The sequence below is a fragment of the Terrapene carolina genome, unplaced genomic scaffold (genome assembly GCF_002925995.2).
Source record: "Terrapene carolina triunguis isolate 2854851 unplaced genomic scaffold, T_m_triunguis-2.0 Scaffold236, whole genome shotgun sequence".
In the NCBI taxonomy this organism is placed as follows: Eukaryota; Metazoa; Chordata; order Testudines; family Emydidae; genus Terrapene; species Terrapene triunguis.
Window position 1 is genome coordinate 10952985 of NW_020664587.1, and position 15911 is coordinate 10968895.

Consider the following 15911-nt stretch of genomic DNA (forward strand, 5'->3'; position numbering starts at 1 on the left):
TGGGGTGATTACTCGGTAAAGATATCCTGCTGGATCGGGCCCTTTGGTAAATTGCAAAAGTAAACAAACAGCCCAAATGGCAAAGAGCCACTGGGATGTTTAAATGGCTTTCCGTTTGAATAACCAAAGGGCTTGGAGTCAATCATTAACCTAAGCTTTTAGGGCTAGAGGTAAGATATGTTTTTAAACATGATTTTTACTGGACAGCATCCCTTTAAGAACATTGTCAAAACATCCAGTGAGAGCTACCAGGAAGTCTCACTGCGTTTGACTAAAGGCTGGGCAACACTGGAAATTTACATCAGCATAGTTGGGTCTCTCAGGGGTGTGAAAAATCCACACCCCCTGGCAAACTAATGCCTGGTGTAGACAGTGCTAGGTCAATGGAAGAATTCTTCCGTCAACATAGCTACCACCTCTTGGGGAGGCGGATTACCCAGTACCGGATTTACAATGCACCAATGGTGCCGTCGCACCAGGCCCAGGCTTGGAAGGGGGCCATGATGACTACATGGAGGCCCACAAAAGGTTACAACTGCCCTGGGATTACCTATGCTGGCAGGCGAACCCCTCCCATCAGCATGGGTTGCGTCTGTGCGGACGCACGGTACCACTGTAGCATTTCAAGTGTAGACAAGCTCCACGTTTTTCAATGTCTGGTGTATGTGAGACAGCTTGGTCACTCGACACCCCCTGCCTGAGATATTCTTCAATCCAGCGTGACGTTATCCTACCCCAGGTAATGAGAGCCAATAGGAAAATGGGAGATAAGGGCAAGGCAGGGATTCCAAGAAATTTTGAAAGAAACAAACAAAAAAATCTTCAAAAAATGTTTTCCACTGAAGTTTTCCAGTGCTTTGACAGAAAACGGAAAACTTTTTGGTCGTCTAAGCTCAAAATTTTGTCCATGTTTCACTGAAAAAAACGTGGGAAATTTAGGGGAGAAAAACCCCAAAATCAATTGCAAAAAATGTCTTGGCAAAAAATGTCTTGACAAAAAACCGCCATTTTCAATAAAAAAAAGTGTTCCTAATGAAAAATGTCAGTGATCTGTAAATGAGCAACAAAAATAAAAAGACATTACCAGCTGGAATGACTCTGGTAGAGACCAACATCAGCCTTTATTATTATTCATTAGTCTTGCTTGTGAAAATCACAATTTTCCGTTGTCTAAGCAGGAAGAGTTCATTAAACCGGTGCTGTCCCCACCCTGCCCCAGTGCATAGCGGGTGCTACCATCCATCATTCACAGGTGCTCTCAATTGCTCTTGATCCCCTGCAGATAGAGGCGGGCGTGGTCATAGTGGCAGGCTCTGACTGCCCCAGCCAGCTCATCTCTGCTTCCTTTCAGCTTAGCTACCTCTGGTGCTGGATGCTTGACCTGGCATTTGTTTCCAGGTAATTAGCAGTTAAGGTAGCTTTGAGAAGCAAAGCGTCCAAGCTGGAATGTCAGACTCAGACCCATCAGCCCATCCCTAATCCCACAGGGAAGTGCCTCCTTTGTGTGTGTTTGTAGGTTGGAGGGTTCTTATTCTTCCTCGCTTTTCCCTGCACCCAAATTCTGGCCCAGAGGTCACCTGGCTTTCGCCTTTATTCCATGACCCAGGAGCATGGAAATGGCTCTGGTCCCCATGGCGACGCTCATACCAGAAATCCCCGCTGTCTGTCAGCGAGGGTCCCCAGCTGGCAGGGCACTGGGATCATGTGGGATCCTCCAGGCTCGGCTGTGAAGATGACTCCTGCACTGACTGGGCCAAAGCCCCTGGTCGTCACTCAGTATCACTCAAGCAGGGGGCCCACTGGAACCAATGTGAGTTTGCCTGATCCTGCCCCCCACTTACTTTCGCTGCATTGCGCCTTCCTGACAGGGCTAATCCCATGGCTTTCAAGAGGACTGCTCATGTGAGGGAAGGGGTAGTCAAGTAAGGGCTGAATCACTGGTTGCACCTACAAAGTCAGAAGATGGTGAAACTTAGAGAGCCCCAGCTATTATTGTGATTACGGTAGTGCCTAAAGGCACCGGCTCAGATCAGAGCCCCATTGCGGTTGGTGCTATAAAACAGAGTGAGAGTCAGTCCCTGCCCCAAAGCGCTTACAATCTAGACAGACAAAACAGAGGGGAAAGAGACACAGATAGATCAAGGGCAGAGCTGGGAAAAGCACCCAGCTCTCCCGACTTCCAGGCCAGTGCCCTACATGCTGTACAATGCTGAGGGACAACCTGGATTTTACACGCTGTTTAAGATTCTGGCTCAGGCAATGCCCTGATCTGGACCCTGCCCAGCCCCACTGAACTCTGGGTATGCTGGCATGAGAGCAGAATTCGGCTGCAAGGGTCCCATGTTGGATGCCCAAAGTTAGTGGACACCTTTGAAAATCTGGGAGCAAGCCAATACAGAACAGGGCACTGGAGGATACCGGAGGTGAGGGAGTTTTAATAAAGCACATTTCAAGTTCCTAAGTGAGTATCAATCCCATCCCAGATCCGTGCCTGTCTCCTCCTGCACTCCATGTGCTAACTATCCCATGGGTTTTGCTTGCTAGACAGCACCACCTGGTGGTACTGACCTGCAATGTTAGCTTCTTTCTTTGCTGTGGTTTAGTTAGTTTTGGGGGGCTGAAACCTTGACCCTGTTGAAGTCAAAGGGAGTTTTGCCATTGACTTCCGTGAGGCCAGGAGTTCACCCCGATGTTCTACAGGGACACACAGGCATGGAGGTCGGGGTCTGCTAACTCTTGCTAAAAATGGCATGTTTTTGTTCTCTTTTATAATGACCTTCCTCCAGGGCTCTTAGGAAGACCTGAAGTGAGGTGTTTGCCCTAGATGCTGCTTCCCACTGTGCTGCACAGTGGGGGAAAGAGTCAGAAATTGCTACTCGCCTTCCTATGCAACCCCATTCCAGGTCTGGAAACTTCCTCTACCTCCCCCCTGGTGAGTCACCCAATGAACGCTCTCTGACCTCTGCCATGGATGGGGATATTAACCTGTTATAACCCTGAACCATGTCAGATGACTGGGGCCTAGGGATAAAGTTCACCTGGCTACCAACAACCCTGCGTGTCAGCCTTTCATTCCAGGCACATGCGTGCAGGCAGCCCTAGCACACATATGTGCATTTGCTGTCTCTGTGTGCACTGCTCACACCTCCTGTGTGCCTGTCTCTCCCCAGCTGTCCTGTTCACTACCACAGGGGAGCCTCGCAGACCTAGCCCCCACCCTCCAGCCTCATTAACAGTCACAGTAGATCCCTCACTGAGATCTGAGGCATCCGAAAGAGTTGTTGGTGCCCAGGATTTGAGCATCTCCGGAGAGTGGCCGGGAAAGTGCCCGGGAAAGGGGGATGAGGGGATGCCCCTGGGCCAATGACAGGAACAAAACAATGGCCGCCCATACCCTGCTCCCATGCTTTGGTTCTCCTGCAAGTGAAGGTTCCAGTGCGCAGTGCAGGCAGGCAGTGAGTGAACCAGCCTCTGGGCAGAGCTTGGTGGAGAAAGCTCATTCCCTTTTGAAGAGGATTTTGAGATTTCAACGTTTTTCTCGTCAGCTTAGGGCATCTGCACTAGCAGAGATGCTGGAGATGTGGAGATGCTGGGGTGAAAGTTTTGTTTATGTTCTGCATTGCCTTTTTTGTTAATCGATGAAACACTCCACAATCATCTATCAGGCCTGGTCTACACTAGGACTTTAATTCGGATTTAGCTGCGTTAATCCGAATTAACCCTTCACCCGTCCACACTACAGAGCCAGTTAATTCGAATTAAAGGGCACTTAAAATCGATTTCTGTACTCCACCTCGACGAGCGGAGTAGCGCCTAAATCGATTTTGTTAATTCGAATTAGGGTTAGTGTGGCCGCACACCACCGAATTACTGTGTTTAAGTTAATGGGGTAGTGTGGCCGCACACCACCGAATTAATGTGGTTAAAAACCGAATTAAGGTGCTTAGTGTGGCCGCGCGCAATCGAATTTATACAACCTGTTTCCCAAATTCGAATTATCTAAATTCGGATTAATCCTGTAGTGTAGACATACCCTCAGTCTGTCTGGACTTGTTGAAATGCTGGTGAGGGAAAAATCAAGTCAGGGCTCACCTGCAACACCACACCCACTGGCAAGGGGGCGCACTGGGTCAGCCTGGAGCATTAACAGTTCTCAATACACAAAGGAGAAACCTATGGTCTCTGTGAGAAAGCACCCAGGGGTGTGACTGGGTGTAGACCTGGAGTCTAGTCCCAGCTCTGCCACTGATTCAGTGTGACTTTGGCAGGTCACTTTCCACATCTCTGTGACTCCGTTTCCCCATCTGTAAAATGAGCATAATAATGTCTTCTAAAAATATGCTGAACCCAAAGATATAGGCTCAACACAGGAATGACTGGATGAAATGCTTTGGCCTGCTACTAGACACACAGGCTAGGTAATCATAATGATCTCTTTTGCCCCTAAAATCTATGGATGGATCTAAGAATACTTCCCGACATGAGAGGGCTATTTGGAAGCAGAAGTATTTGTAAAGCACTTTGGAAGGGAAGGCTAGAGCGTATTTATCATTAAAGATTGAGAGTTGTTTTCTTTTATTACAGCAGTCATTAAACCGGGAGCTCCGTGCCCTTACACACAGGTGTCCTATATTCAAACTATAGCTCTGCCTTTGGATTGCAGCTGATGTGTGAGGCTACCTTTATCTCAGGGAGTGGTTCCTGTGTTCTCCTGTGGGTGGCTGACTGGCAACGCAACTTATTACAGGAAACTGGATAATGAAAGTGGTTATAAGAAAAGAAACATTACAAGTCTCGGCTTCAGCATGTCTGCCGGGAGAATCGGAATCCTGGTAGCTCTGTCTTCCTTACAGCAGATTCTAGGTACAGTATGGAAATCTTTGTGCTGCTTTGCTCATGTTAAAGGCATAGTCCAAGCATAGCGAATGCTTTTTGCTTTGTCTTTGCCAAAGCACTCAAAGTCTCTGTGGGCGGGGCCTCGGCCATGTAAACAGGAGTGAAATGTAAGGCTCTGGGGTGGATAAATGTCAAATGAAAGGTTTTCCTCTCAGGTGTGCCCACATTTGAAATGAGAGGGGGGATTCCCTGTTCATGGAGATATACCGACACTAGCTGTGCTCGAGTAGTGCCTAAAACTAGCAGTGTGTCCGTGGGGGCCCAGGCCCGGGGGGTCAGGCAGGATTGTTCTCGGGATGGCTAGTCCGAGCCGCTGCCAGTGCTGCGGTGGACATGCTGCTATTTTTAGGCGCTAGCTCACGCAGAGCTAGTGCAGGTACATTTACATGAGCTGGGCATCACACCCCCACCTCAGATGTGGACCTACCCTGAAAAGCATCTTGCTGAAGGAGCAGGGATAGCTAGAAATTGGTTCTGTCCTGAAAACCCCAGGTGCCTGGCGTGCAGGGCTGGCAGGGCCGTGGCCTGCTTCGCACTCGGAAATCTGGAATTTTTGGAGCCATCTGTTTAAAAAAATTGGAGTTGAAACAGTTGTCTGAGGAATTGCCGTAGGAACTGAAGGCAGCACCATCAAACCACAGCATGTAAACTAAGAACTGATCCAGTCCTTTCCCCAGAGCTGGATCTGAACCCCAAGCTGCTTTTGGGGGTTGAGAAAAGCGTGGGCAGCCTACGACCTCACTGAGGCTGGACTCAGACGCACCGAGCTGGTTCTTGCGCTTGAAGGACAAAGCCTGAGGGGCAGGAAAATGGGCAAAATCACAACATGGTCCAAACACCCCCCAGGGCCGGAGTGAATCATGCCCATCGGGAGCGGTGCAGGAAGGCGTCAGAGAGCAGTAGGTCCTCACACGTGCTGTTCTCCCATGAGCGCCCAAACCCGTCCCAGCCCCAGAATCAAGCCTGGAGCATTCAAATAGCTTTTCCTTCCTATTTCCTTCCTTTCCAGGCTCTGTAGCTCTGAGGCAGCCCACCGTGCGACTGTCCCCCCCTCGCAACGTGACGCTGCTGTCGAAGGATTTCGGCATGGCTTTGACGTGGCTCCCCGGCGAGGGGTCCCCACCAGATGTGCTGTATACTGTGAGGTACCGAAGGTGGGTGTCCCGCAAGGGAAAGTGACTAAGAGTGCCTGGGGCTTGTTCCCATGACGGGTGGGGTGCGGGGAGAACTGTGGGTGGCAGTTCTATTAGCGGGGTCTGTTCATAGCTTTTTTTGCTGGATGGACCAGGCCTGCAAACAAACTGATGAGCTCCAGGGCCATTCCTTGTAGAGCTAGGATTGCCGGATGTCTGGTTTTCAACTGGAACACCCGGTCGAAAAGGGAACCTGGCGGCTCCGGTCAGCACCGCTGACCAAGCCATTAAAAGTCCCGATGGTGCGGGGCTGGTAGGCTCCCTACCTGGCTCCGTGCAGGTCTCCAGAAGCAGAGACATGTCCCTGCAGCCCCTAGGTGGAGGCGCTGCCAGGGGGGCTCTGTGTGTTGCCTGTGCCATGAGTGCGGGCTCTGCAGCTCCCATTGACTGGGAACTGCAGCCAATGGGAGCTGCGGAGGTGATGCCTGAGGGCGAGGCAGCGCACAGAGCCACCTGGCTGCGCCTCCACCTAGGAGCCAAGGAACATGCTGGCAGCTTCCCAGAAGCCACCTGAGGTAAGCGCCACCTGGAGCCAACACCCCGAACCCTCTCCCAGCTCCCACACCCCAACCCTCTGCCCCAGCCCTGAGCCCCCTCCTGCACCCAAACGCCCTCCTGGAGCCTGCATCTCCCACTCCCTCCCACACTCCAAACCCCTCAGCCCCAGCCCAGAGCCCCCTCATGCACCCCAAACCCCTCATCCCTGGCCCCAGCCCAGAGCCCACACCCCCAGCCAGAGCCCGTACCCCCTCCCACACCCCAACCCCCTGCCCCAGCCTGGTGAAAATGAGCAAGTGAGTGAGGGTGGGGAGAGAGGGCGGGGGAGAGAGAGGGAGGGGGGATGGAGTGAGCGGAGGGTGGGGTCTAAGAGAAGGGGCAGGGGTGGGGCCTCAGGGAACAGGTGGGGCAGGGGGTGGGGCCAGGGTGTTCTGTTTTGTGCGATTAGAAAGTTGGCAACCCTGCGTGGAGCACTGAGGGGAGCTGGGGTGCAGGCAGCTTAGAGCCTGGTTAAAAGGACTCTCTGGCGCTGCCCAGGCCAGCAGGGCCGTGTTTGCTCTCTGTGCTGTTATGGGGACCCTCCTACTGCACCCCACGCAGCCTGGCTGCTACAATTCCCTTTCTCCCCTGCCATTCTGAGCACATCCCTGTGGTCCCTGTCCAGCTTCCTGTCTCTTACCACTGCAGTTTCAAGTTCCTTAATCTCACTTGCCCCAACCTCTGCCTTCCTCTTTCACCTCTCGCTCCCTTCAGCTGGTCCCTGCTTCCGGCTTTGCCTCCCTCTCCAGATGGTGCCGTCCACATGGGCCTGGTTCCTTTGGGGCCTGAGCCAAGTCCATTGATGACTGTATAACTGGAGACATGGCGTTTCACCAGCAGGAAGCTGGTGCAGCGGAGTGGAGAATCTGGCCCCTTGTTCTCATCTACCAAGCACAATCTCTCTCTTCCTTATCTCTCCTTAAAACCCACTGCTTCAAACCTCCCCTTCCTTTGATCCTCCACCAGCCTTCCCTCCCCTGGGCTGCCTCTCCTCCTGCGCTGTGTTGGCCTCTCCTTCCCCAGGGCCTGCTTGTGCAGCCCACAATGGGAGGACTTGCAGATCCTGATCCATCCCACAGGGATGTCAATGGGAGCCTTTCCACTGGCCTCCACGGGCCTGGAGCAGGCCCAATCAGCTTAAGCTAAGAGTTTCAAAAGTGACTTGCGGGCCCCAGTGTGAGACACTTTCAAGGGGCTTGATCCTCAGGAGTTGCAGAGGACCATCCCCCTGGAAATCAGGACCTTTTAAGGCAGCTCAACTAGGGCACCCAAAAAACCCCCACAGGTGCCTAAAATTCCAAGTCACATTTGAAAATCTTGGCCTGGCGTTGTAAAGCTTTTAAGGGAAGAGACTGAGTCTCATTCCTTCTACGTTAAGTACTTATATGGCCCCCATTGCTGTAATATATGAGTGCCTGACCGTGTTTAATGTGCTGCTCATCCTGACATCCCTGCAAGGCAGGGCAGTGCTATTATAAGGAAACTGAGGCACGGACACTAAGGCTGTGTCTACGCTTACCGTGGTGTGTGGAGTACAGACATAGCACGCCCCCCAGCAAAGGAGTAAATAGCAGTATAGACAGTGAAGCACTGCTTAGTCCTGTAGAGACATGCCATGTGTGATTTTCCCAAGGTCACCCGGGAAGTCTGAGTCAGAAAAGGGGATTTGATCCATGGTTGCCCGAGTTCCAGGTTTGCACCCTAACCACTGGGCAATCCTTCCTTTCATTCTGTTGCTGTAAAGCAGAATGTAAATCTTTGGGGCCATATAAATAATTAGAATTTGGGCTCTGTCCCTTTACCAGGGCCAATCCCTGGGAAGAGGCAAATGTGGGGAGAGCTCTGCCGTAAGCCCGCAGCCACGTTTGGTGCCAGTTCTGCAAAACGCCACCCCTGCTAGCCCGAAGAAGCACTAGATGTTCAACACTGTGTTGGTTTTGTTTCTTCTTTCAGATGGAATCAGGTAAAACAGTGGGAAAAGGTCCAACACTGCAGAAACATTTCCCAAACCACCTGCAATCTGACTTGTGTGTCAGACCCGTACAACAAATTCAGCGCCCGTGTCAAAGCCCTGTCGGCAGGGCGCCAGTCCCCCTGGGTGGAGTCGGGATTCATGGAATATCAGTTTGATGGTACGTTATTGTTAGTCTATACTATGGCTGAACGGCCTTTCCAGAGAATGTTCGTGTGATGCTCCCACAGCACTAGAAGAGTTTGGAGTTTCTCTCTCCTCTCCTCCACGCTTGTAAGATTTCGTAAGGTGCTCAGATACCATGGTGATGGGCACGGCATAAGAACCTGAATAGAACAGACCCACACTACAGCTGTAGGCCCTATGCAGAGAGCTGAGTCTCAACAACGTCCCCTGGGGGAAGGACAGTGCCAGTTGTGGAGTTTCTGATCCCGGGCTCTTTGTCCTTTGTTATCCAACGTGTTCACTGACATCGTGCCTTCCGCAGATCAAGTGGCTACCGCCAAGTCAGATGCTTAAAGCAACTGGCAGGCCCACTGACGGGGGTAAAGGGGGCAACTGTCCAGGGGCCGGGGCGATTTAAAAGGGCCTGGGGGCCGCCGCCGGCAGTGCAGCGGGGCTAAGGCAGGCTTCCTGCCCGCGCTCACTCCGCACTGCTCTGGAAGCAGCTGGCACGTCCCTGCGGCCTCTGGGGAGGGGGGTCTCCACGCGCTGCCCCCACCCCGAGTGCTGACTCCACAGCTCCCATTGGCTGGGAACTGTGGCCAGTGGGAGCTGCGGGGCAGTGCCTGTGGACAGCGGCGCGCGGAGACCCCCTAGGCCCCTCGCATAGGAGCCACTGCCAGAGGGGTGTGCCAGTCGCTTTCGGGAGCCGCCCAAGGTAAGCGCTGACCCCCGACCCGCTCCTGTACCCCAACCCCCTGCCCCAGCCTAGATCCCGCACCAAACTCCCTCCAAAAGCCCGCACCCCCTCCCGCGTCCAAACTCCCTCCCAGAGTCCGACCCCGCATCCCCTCCCACACCCAAATTCCCTCCCAGAGGAAGGGGCAGGAGTAGGGGGTGGGGCAAGGGTCTTTGGGTTTGCGCGATTAGCCAGTTGGCAACCCAACCGGGTGGGCATGTGAAAGCCCTGGCTGTGCCGGAAGAGCGCGCCCAGCAGCGCAGCCGGAAACTCACTGGCCACCAGCCAGCGCGGGCGCAGCACCGCCCAAATGTCAGGCAGACTGCGTCTGTGCAGGTTCAGCTTGTGCATACATGGGGGCCCATTGACTGTTCTGCCCTGGGACCCAGACATGCTGTCGGCGGGCCTGAGCACTGGCTTTGAACTCTTGGTATCCATCTAAGAAAGAGCCTGAGCTTCACAAAAACTTAGTGTCCCGGGTTACTTTGTATGTGGCCTGTTTGGGTGGCTGGCTTTTGGTTGCATACTGGGATCTATGCGAGTGCTGCTCTAACATCTGGGCACTCAATTACAGTGGAACTGGCTCCCCCGGCACTAGAAGTGAGCGTGTCGGAAAGTACAATCAACGTGAGTGCCGCTTTCCCCCTGGCTTCCTGTGTGGAGAGCACCTTTATCGATCTGAAGTATGACCTGGACTTCTGGGAAGCCGGAACTGAAGACAAGGTCAGAAGACCAGTGCTTCATTGGATTAGGCATAGATACGTACTGGAGATGCAAAGCTTGGATCTTGATCCAAATGTCTCTAAAGTTCTGGGGAGGGGAGTGGGTTGGATCTGGGTTTTTGGGAACTGGGAATCATGGGAATAGTTGTTTGACCCCCATATCCAAGATTCCAGTTCTTTCCACTATATATCCCACAATGCACAGAGACAAAAGTCCCAGGATACATAGAGTCCTGCAAAGAAGCAAAGCCTCATGGGATACCTGTCCAGAACGCTGCCTACGTCCTCCACACAAAGTCCAAAGCGTGAGACACGCTGATAGGTATTGAATCAGAGAACAGCTGATGTTGTGTACACAGTCAAAGCATGCCGTCTCACATGCACCAGTTAGTGTGCAAAACACTCAGTGCAAATTAGCCCCCCAGTCAGGAGCGCTGCCAGCTTTTCTGCTGCTGTAGGCGGCGGAAGGTCCCGCCCCGAAATGCCACCCCCCCATAGAGGCGGCGGAAGGTCCCGCCGCGGAAATACCACCGCGGTCACCACCCCCCAAATTGCAGCATCCTAGGCAACCGCCTAGGTCGCCTAATGGGTTGCGCCGGCCCTGCCCCCAGTGCAGCCAAGGCCTAGAAGACTGAAATAGTCAAATGAGAAATACCAGCGCCAGACCAGGTGTCTGTGGAGTAATACATGGTTCTTGCCTGGCTAACATCTACACTCACGGAAGAGGAGAGACATATCTCAAAGGTCCCTCCAGAGTCTAAACAGAGGATCCAGGTCTGAACAGAGAACCCCAACTGTCTCCAACCCTCCGTTTTCCTTGTGTCTCAGCAGATGCTGTACTACGACAACATGAAGTGGGACAAGGTAACAATCAACACTCGGGAGATCAGCGGCAATTACTGCCTGAGTGCCAGGGCTTCTTTCCAAGTAATCAAACTAAAACACAGCGAGTTCTCCAAGCCGATGTGCGTGCTGTTCAAGTCCAAAGGTACGGCCCTGCTGGGAGAGAGCAAGGGATCGGTGGGAAGGGGCAGGGCTGGGAGGAAATTTTTCCATCCAAATAGGTTTTTGACAGAGATTTGGGTCCAGGAAAGAGGCTGGTTTTGCAAAAAAGTGTCTCCTTTCTGTGAAAATTTTTGTCAAAAACCAAAATGTCCGAAAAACTGAAAGACTTTGGCCATAAACCAAAATATTTTAGCCAAAATAACTTGGTTTTTCAGCCCAGAATTTTTGGTATTTAAATTTCCCCTGAAAATGTAAATTATCCATGGAGAACTTAGATTAAAGGGGTTCCCCCCGCCATTTTCAGCAACGTTTTCTGTAAAAAAATCAATTAGGTTTTCACCAGCTCTAGACAGGATGCTGGTCTGGATGTGGGCAGACCTGAGTTCTGTTGCTGGCCAAATCACTCCCTTGTCTAGGCTGTTGTCAAATGAGGAGAATGACACTGAGGTTTGAGATCGACGGATGAGAAGTCCTCTGTAAGTAGGGTGACCAGATAGCAACTGTGAAAAAACGGGAAAGGGGGTGGGAGGTAATAGGCGCCTATGTAAGAAAAAGTCCCCAAAAACGGGACTGTCCCTATAAAAACAAGTATCAAAGGGGTAGCCGTGTTAGTCTGGATCTGAAAAAGCAGCAAACTGTCTGTTAGTCTATAAGGTGACACAGGACTCTTTGCGCCTATAAAAACAGGACATCTGGTCACCCTAGCTGTAAGAAGCTAGTAGTACTTGTAGAACATGTCCACACCAACAGAACTATTTCTTGGCTTTCTCTCTTGCAGCTGTGGACTGGAAGTTCCTAGTCACCATTGCAGTCCCATTGCTCGTCCTGCTTTTCCTTTGCGCTGCTGCTGCGTCCATCCTATGTCTGTGTAAACAAGCTGCCAAGAGAGTGAAGAGGCCTCAAGCTTTGGTATGGAAAGACTCCATTATTGGGCCAATCCTGGAAGCTGCTGTGTTCCTGCAACTCTTCCCGATTTCCCCCGCACTTCTCAGGATTGGGTCCAGAACTGAGATCAGATAACACATACTTCAGTGTATTTGTAGAGCAGTAGCACACAAGGCTTAGGAAAGGGATAGATAATAGGACAGAAAATATCATCTTGCCTCTATATAAATCCCTGGTATGGCCAGATCTTGAATACTGCGTGCAGATGTGGTCGCTTCATCTCAAAAAAGATATATTGGAATTGGAAATGGTTCAGAAAAGGGCAACAAAAATGATTAGAGGTATGGAAGGGACAGGAGCGGCTTCCAGCCGCAGGGGAGGAGGCGGGGGGAAGGGATGACCTGGCCTATGTCTTTGCAGAGCTCATCTCCTCTCCTCCCCCCACCCCCAGTGCGGCTGGAAGCAGCTTGTCCCTTTCTGCCTGCACAGTGTCAAAAGGCAGCTAACACCTCCAGGCTGCTGCTGGCCACCCACATAAGCCAGCCACCTCGGGCTATAGCGCAGGCAGGAAGGGGTTAAGCCCTAAGGCTGCATTGTGCACCAGGGCCCAGGGAACCTGCCTGCAGGGGCTTCAGTGAACCCGGCCAGAGAGGTGGCTCGGCAGGGGAGGATTCCTAGGGGATGGAGCAGCCCTGAGCTTCCTGGGGGCAAGACCCGGGGGTGGGGTGCTGAAGAAGGTGCTAAGCCTCTGCCCTGAGGGCTGCTGTGGAGCCTGCAGGTTTGGGCATGAACAGGCTGGAAATTGCTTCTCTCCCCCCCAGTCCCGCCACTTCAGAGCTTAGCTGAGGGGCGGAGAGGCTTCCCGTGCCAGCGCTGTTGGTGAGCTGAGCACTCCGACCAGGGGTTCTCCACACAGCGCTGGGAGCAGGACGCGACCGGTTGGGGGGTATATGAAGGGGGGGAAGGGGCAAAGCAGGGAGAGGACAGTGAGGGGGGAGCACGTAAAGGGCCGATGGGTGGGCAGCAGAGGCGACACGTAACTGGCCATCGCCTGGCGTCTGCCAGCATGCACCAGCCACTGCAGCGCGCAGCCAGCGCCAGCCAGAAACAGGACAGGGTGGCGGGGACCTGCTGGCCGAGAGCTGGCACACAGTAGGGGCTGCGCTGATGAACCATCGGGGGAGCGGCCAGCCCCACACGCTGTATCTTTGCCCCCCCCAGCAGCCTTGCACACCCACCCCCATCGTCCGCCACTGGACACCCACCCCTTCACCACTGGTGGGCGGGTGGCTGGCGAGCAGGGATCTGGCCAGCAGCAAGACCACCGTATTGATGCGGGGGAGACAGAAAATACGGGACAATTTGTCTGTTTTTAAGAAGAAGTCGGGACACCTGCAGGAGAGCTTAAATACGGGACTGTCCCTTTAAAAACGGGATGTCTGGTCACCCCAACTGAAGTCAGTTGGGACTGGGCCCCATTGTGCTGTACAGTCCCACAATAAGAGCCATTCTCCAGGCTCTCTGGCACTTCCCATGCCCACTACAATTGCTTTAAAAAGTATCTGTCAAAATGAAAACCCCCTTTAATCTGCCAATCTCATTTCCCTTCCTGCTAGGACTTCTCCCATTTCAGGGCTCCTCAGAAGATCCTTGAGAAGGAGCCCAGCGAAAAGGAGTTCTTTGAGGAAGACCTCCTAATCTGCATGGAGAAGCCAGAATTGGGAGGGAGAAGGAGTGGTCCTTCAGTGAGGAACAACGTATCACTAAATGCTTCTCTCCTCTCACTCTGGGAGGAAGAGGAGGAGGATGACAGCAGCAGTTTCAGACCCTACACTGAAATGCCTCGGTTCCTGAAGAGAGCTCCCAACTGCCAAGTAGCCAGCACGAGTCACCAAGGGACCCAATCGGGTTCTGAACTGAGTGGCTCCCACCTTGAGGGAGGATCTGTGTCTGACCTAGCAGGGTTAGGGTTCTCTCAGCTTGTTTGGAGAAGGGGCTCGGCCAAGGAGGACACCTCTGGGTTCCAAGACAGCGAGAAATCCTTCCTTTCTGAGAGTTCCTCCTTGGGAGACTTCTCTCTCATTGAAGCCCGATATCCAGCTACTAATGGACATGGGCAGCTTGTCTGCCAAGGAGACACCTTCCTTCAGATGACTGTGTTGACGGAGGGGCTGAATGGGAAGCCTCCTGCTTATGAGCAACGCCTGCAAATGAGACATCCCCATAACACCAACCATCAGCGGCATCCTTATCCTGACCCAATAGTGTGTGTCGCACTAGAAGTCAGCCAGGACTCCGACGGCTTCCCTCTCGAGGGGCAGCTTGTTTGCTTTCAGACTTTAAAGCTCGCAGAGGATGAGGGCATCGCAAGCGACAGCGACAGCCTCACTGTGTGCTCGGAAGAAGACCCACCATCCCTGGCCTCGCTAGTAAGCGAGACTTTTGAAGCTGAGACACGGGGGAAAGGTGGCAGCTTGCAGCAAGAGCGCGATCCAATCTTTAAATTCCAGGGATATCAGCATATGCGTTATATGCCAAGGAACTGACTGGGATAGCAGCCCTGTGGCTGGCCTGGATCTAGGGAGCTCCATCCAGGAGGAAAACAAGGACAAGTGTTTGTCAGACCCAAGATTTATGCTGCTTTCTGCTACTGTTTGTCCTGCCTAGGGCTAGGTCTTCACTCACAGAAAGAGGTGGGTTCTTATCATGGGGTATCTAATGCACGTTAGCTATCCCGCTGGAAAAACAAGGCACTGTAGTTTTACCATGAGGTAAGCAAAGTGAGGTCGACCCCAGGAAGGGTTATGGTGCTAGTCTTGCCTAGCTACCTCATGGTAACACTACAAGTGCCTTGTCTCCACTTAGAATTTTACAGTGAGATAAGGATCTCGGGTTAGTTATTGTTCAGGCTGCATGACCTCTGTCATGGAGGTCGGGGAAGTCATGGATTCAATGACTTTCCGGGACTTCTGCAGTAGCCGGTGTGGCTGACCTGAGGGCCATCCAAGCAGCAGGCCCCAGGAGCCTCAGCAATGGCTGGCCAGGTGCAGTCAGCCCCCGCTGCCAAGCAGAGGCAGCCGTCGGCCCCCAAGGTTCCCCCAGAGCAATGGTGCCCGGGGGCCACGGGAGCTGCTAAGATTTAGTCAGGGGTCTTTATAGTAAAAGTCATGGACATGCCATGAGCAATAAACAAATATTCATGACCTGTGACCTGTCCATGACTTTTACTATAAAGACCCCTGACTCAATCTTAGCCTTAGTTATTGTACTGTAAAAGACGCACACCTTTCTGTCAGTGAAGACACAGCCAAGGGCTGTGTAAAACTGCCAGCAAAACGCTGGCAACATGGCATGTTCCAATTGTGTGTGGATTTCAACCCAGGCCAGCACACTTCCATTTCCCAGCTGTCATTGTGCAGTTGCTTCCCTTGCTGGGTGGGACAATCTAGGGTGGACATTTGCCTCCCACATAGACATTTGGACACATCTGCTTTTTGTGGGTAAAGGGAGCTTTCCCGTCAGCCTGCAGAGCTCACCCTTCGTGTTTGAACAGAGAGAACAAAAATCGAAGCCGGCAATGGGAGATGTTTCTTTTGGTTATTTATTTTGATTTATATAAAAACACACCTGTCGGTGCTGAAATTCACCCTGCTGAGCAGAGTGGCTCAAAGCTGCTGTGTACTGAAGCAATAATGTTCTGGGGGGTGGGGGGTGCACGTGTGTGTGTGTTTGCATTTCCCCACCACAGCACACGGCCGCCTCTGCTCACCTGAGAAAGCCCACGCTATTTGCCAGAGTGG

General features: G+C 52.6%; 1 protein-coding gene across 1 annotated transcript; it reads left to right on the forward strand.

Moving 5' to 3' along the window:
- The first annotated feature begins 4786 nt into the window (after nucleotides 1-4786).
- Nucleotides 4787-14842, forward strand: IFNLR1 (interferon lambda receptor 1). The gene is made up of 7 exons (XM_024203636.1): nucleotides 4787-4863; nucleotides 5906-6050; nucleotides 8580-8758; nucleotides 10074-10222; nucleotides 11050-11209; nucleotides 12005-12135; nucleotides 13728-14842. The coding sequence occupies exons 1-7, from the start codon at nucleotides 4806-4808 to the stop codon at nucleotides 14655-14657; spliced, it is 1752 nt and encodes a 583-aa protein (XP_024059404.1). The 5' UTR covers nucleotides 4787-4805; the 3' UTR covers nucleotides 14658-14842.
- The last annotated feature ends 1069 nt before the right edge of the window (nucleotides 14843-15911 follow it).

Bases quoted from the DNA above. Each gene is read 5' to 3' on its own strand.
- IFNLR1 (XM_024203636.1), top strand. From the start codon at position 4,806: ATGTCTGCCGGGAGAATCGGAATCCTGGTAGCTCTGTCTTCCTTACAG. The intron at 6,051-8,579 runs GTGGGTGTCCCG...TTCTTCTTTCAG, and splicing joins TATACTGTGAGGTACCGAAG to ATGGAATCAGGTAAAACAGT. The intron at 11,210-12,004 runs GTACGGCCCTGC...TCTCTCTTGCAG, and splicing joins CGTGCTGTTCAAGTCCAAAG to CTGTGGACTGGAAGTTCCTA.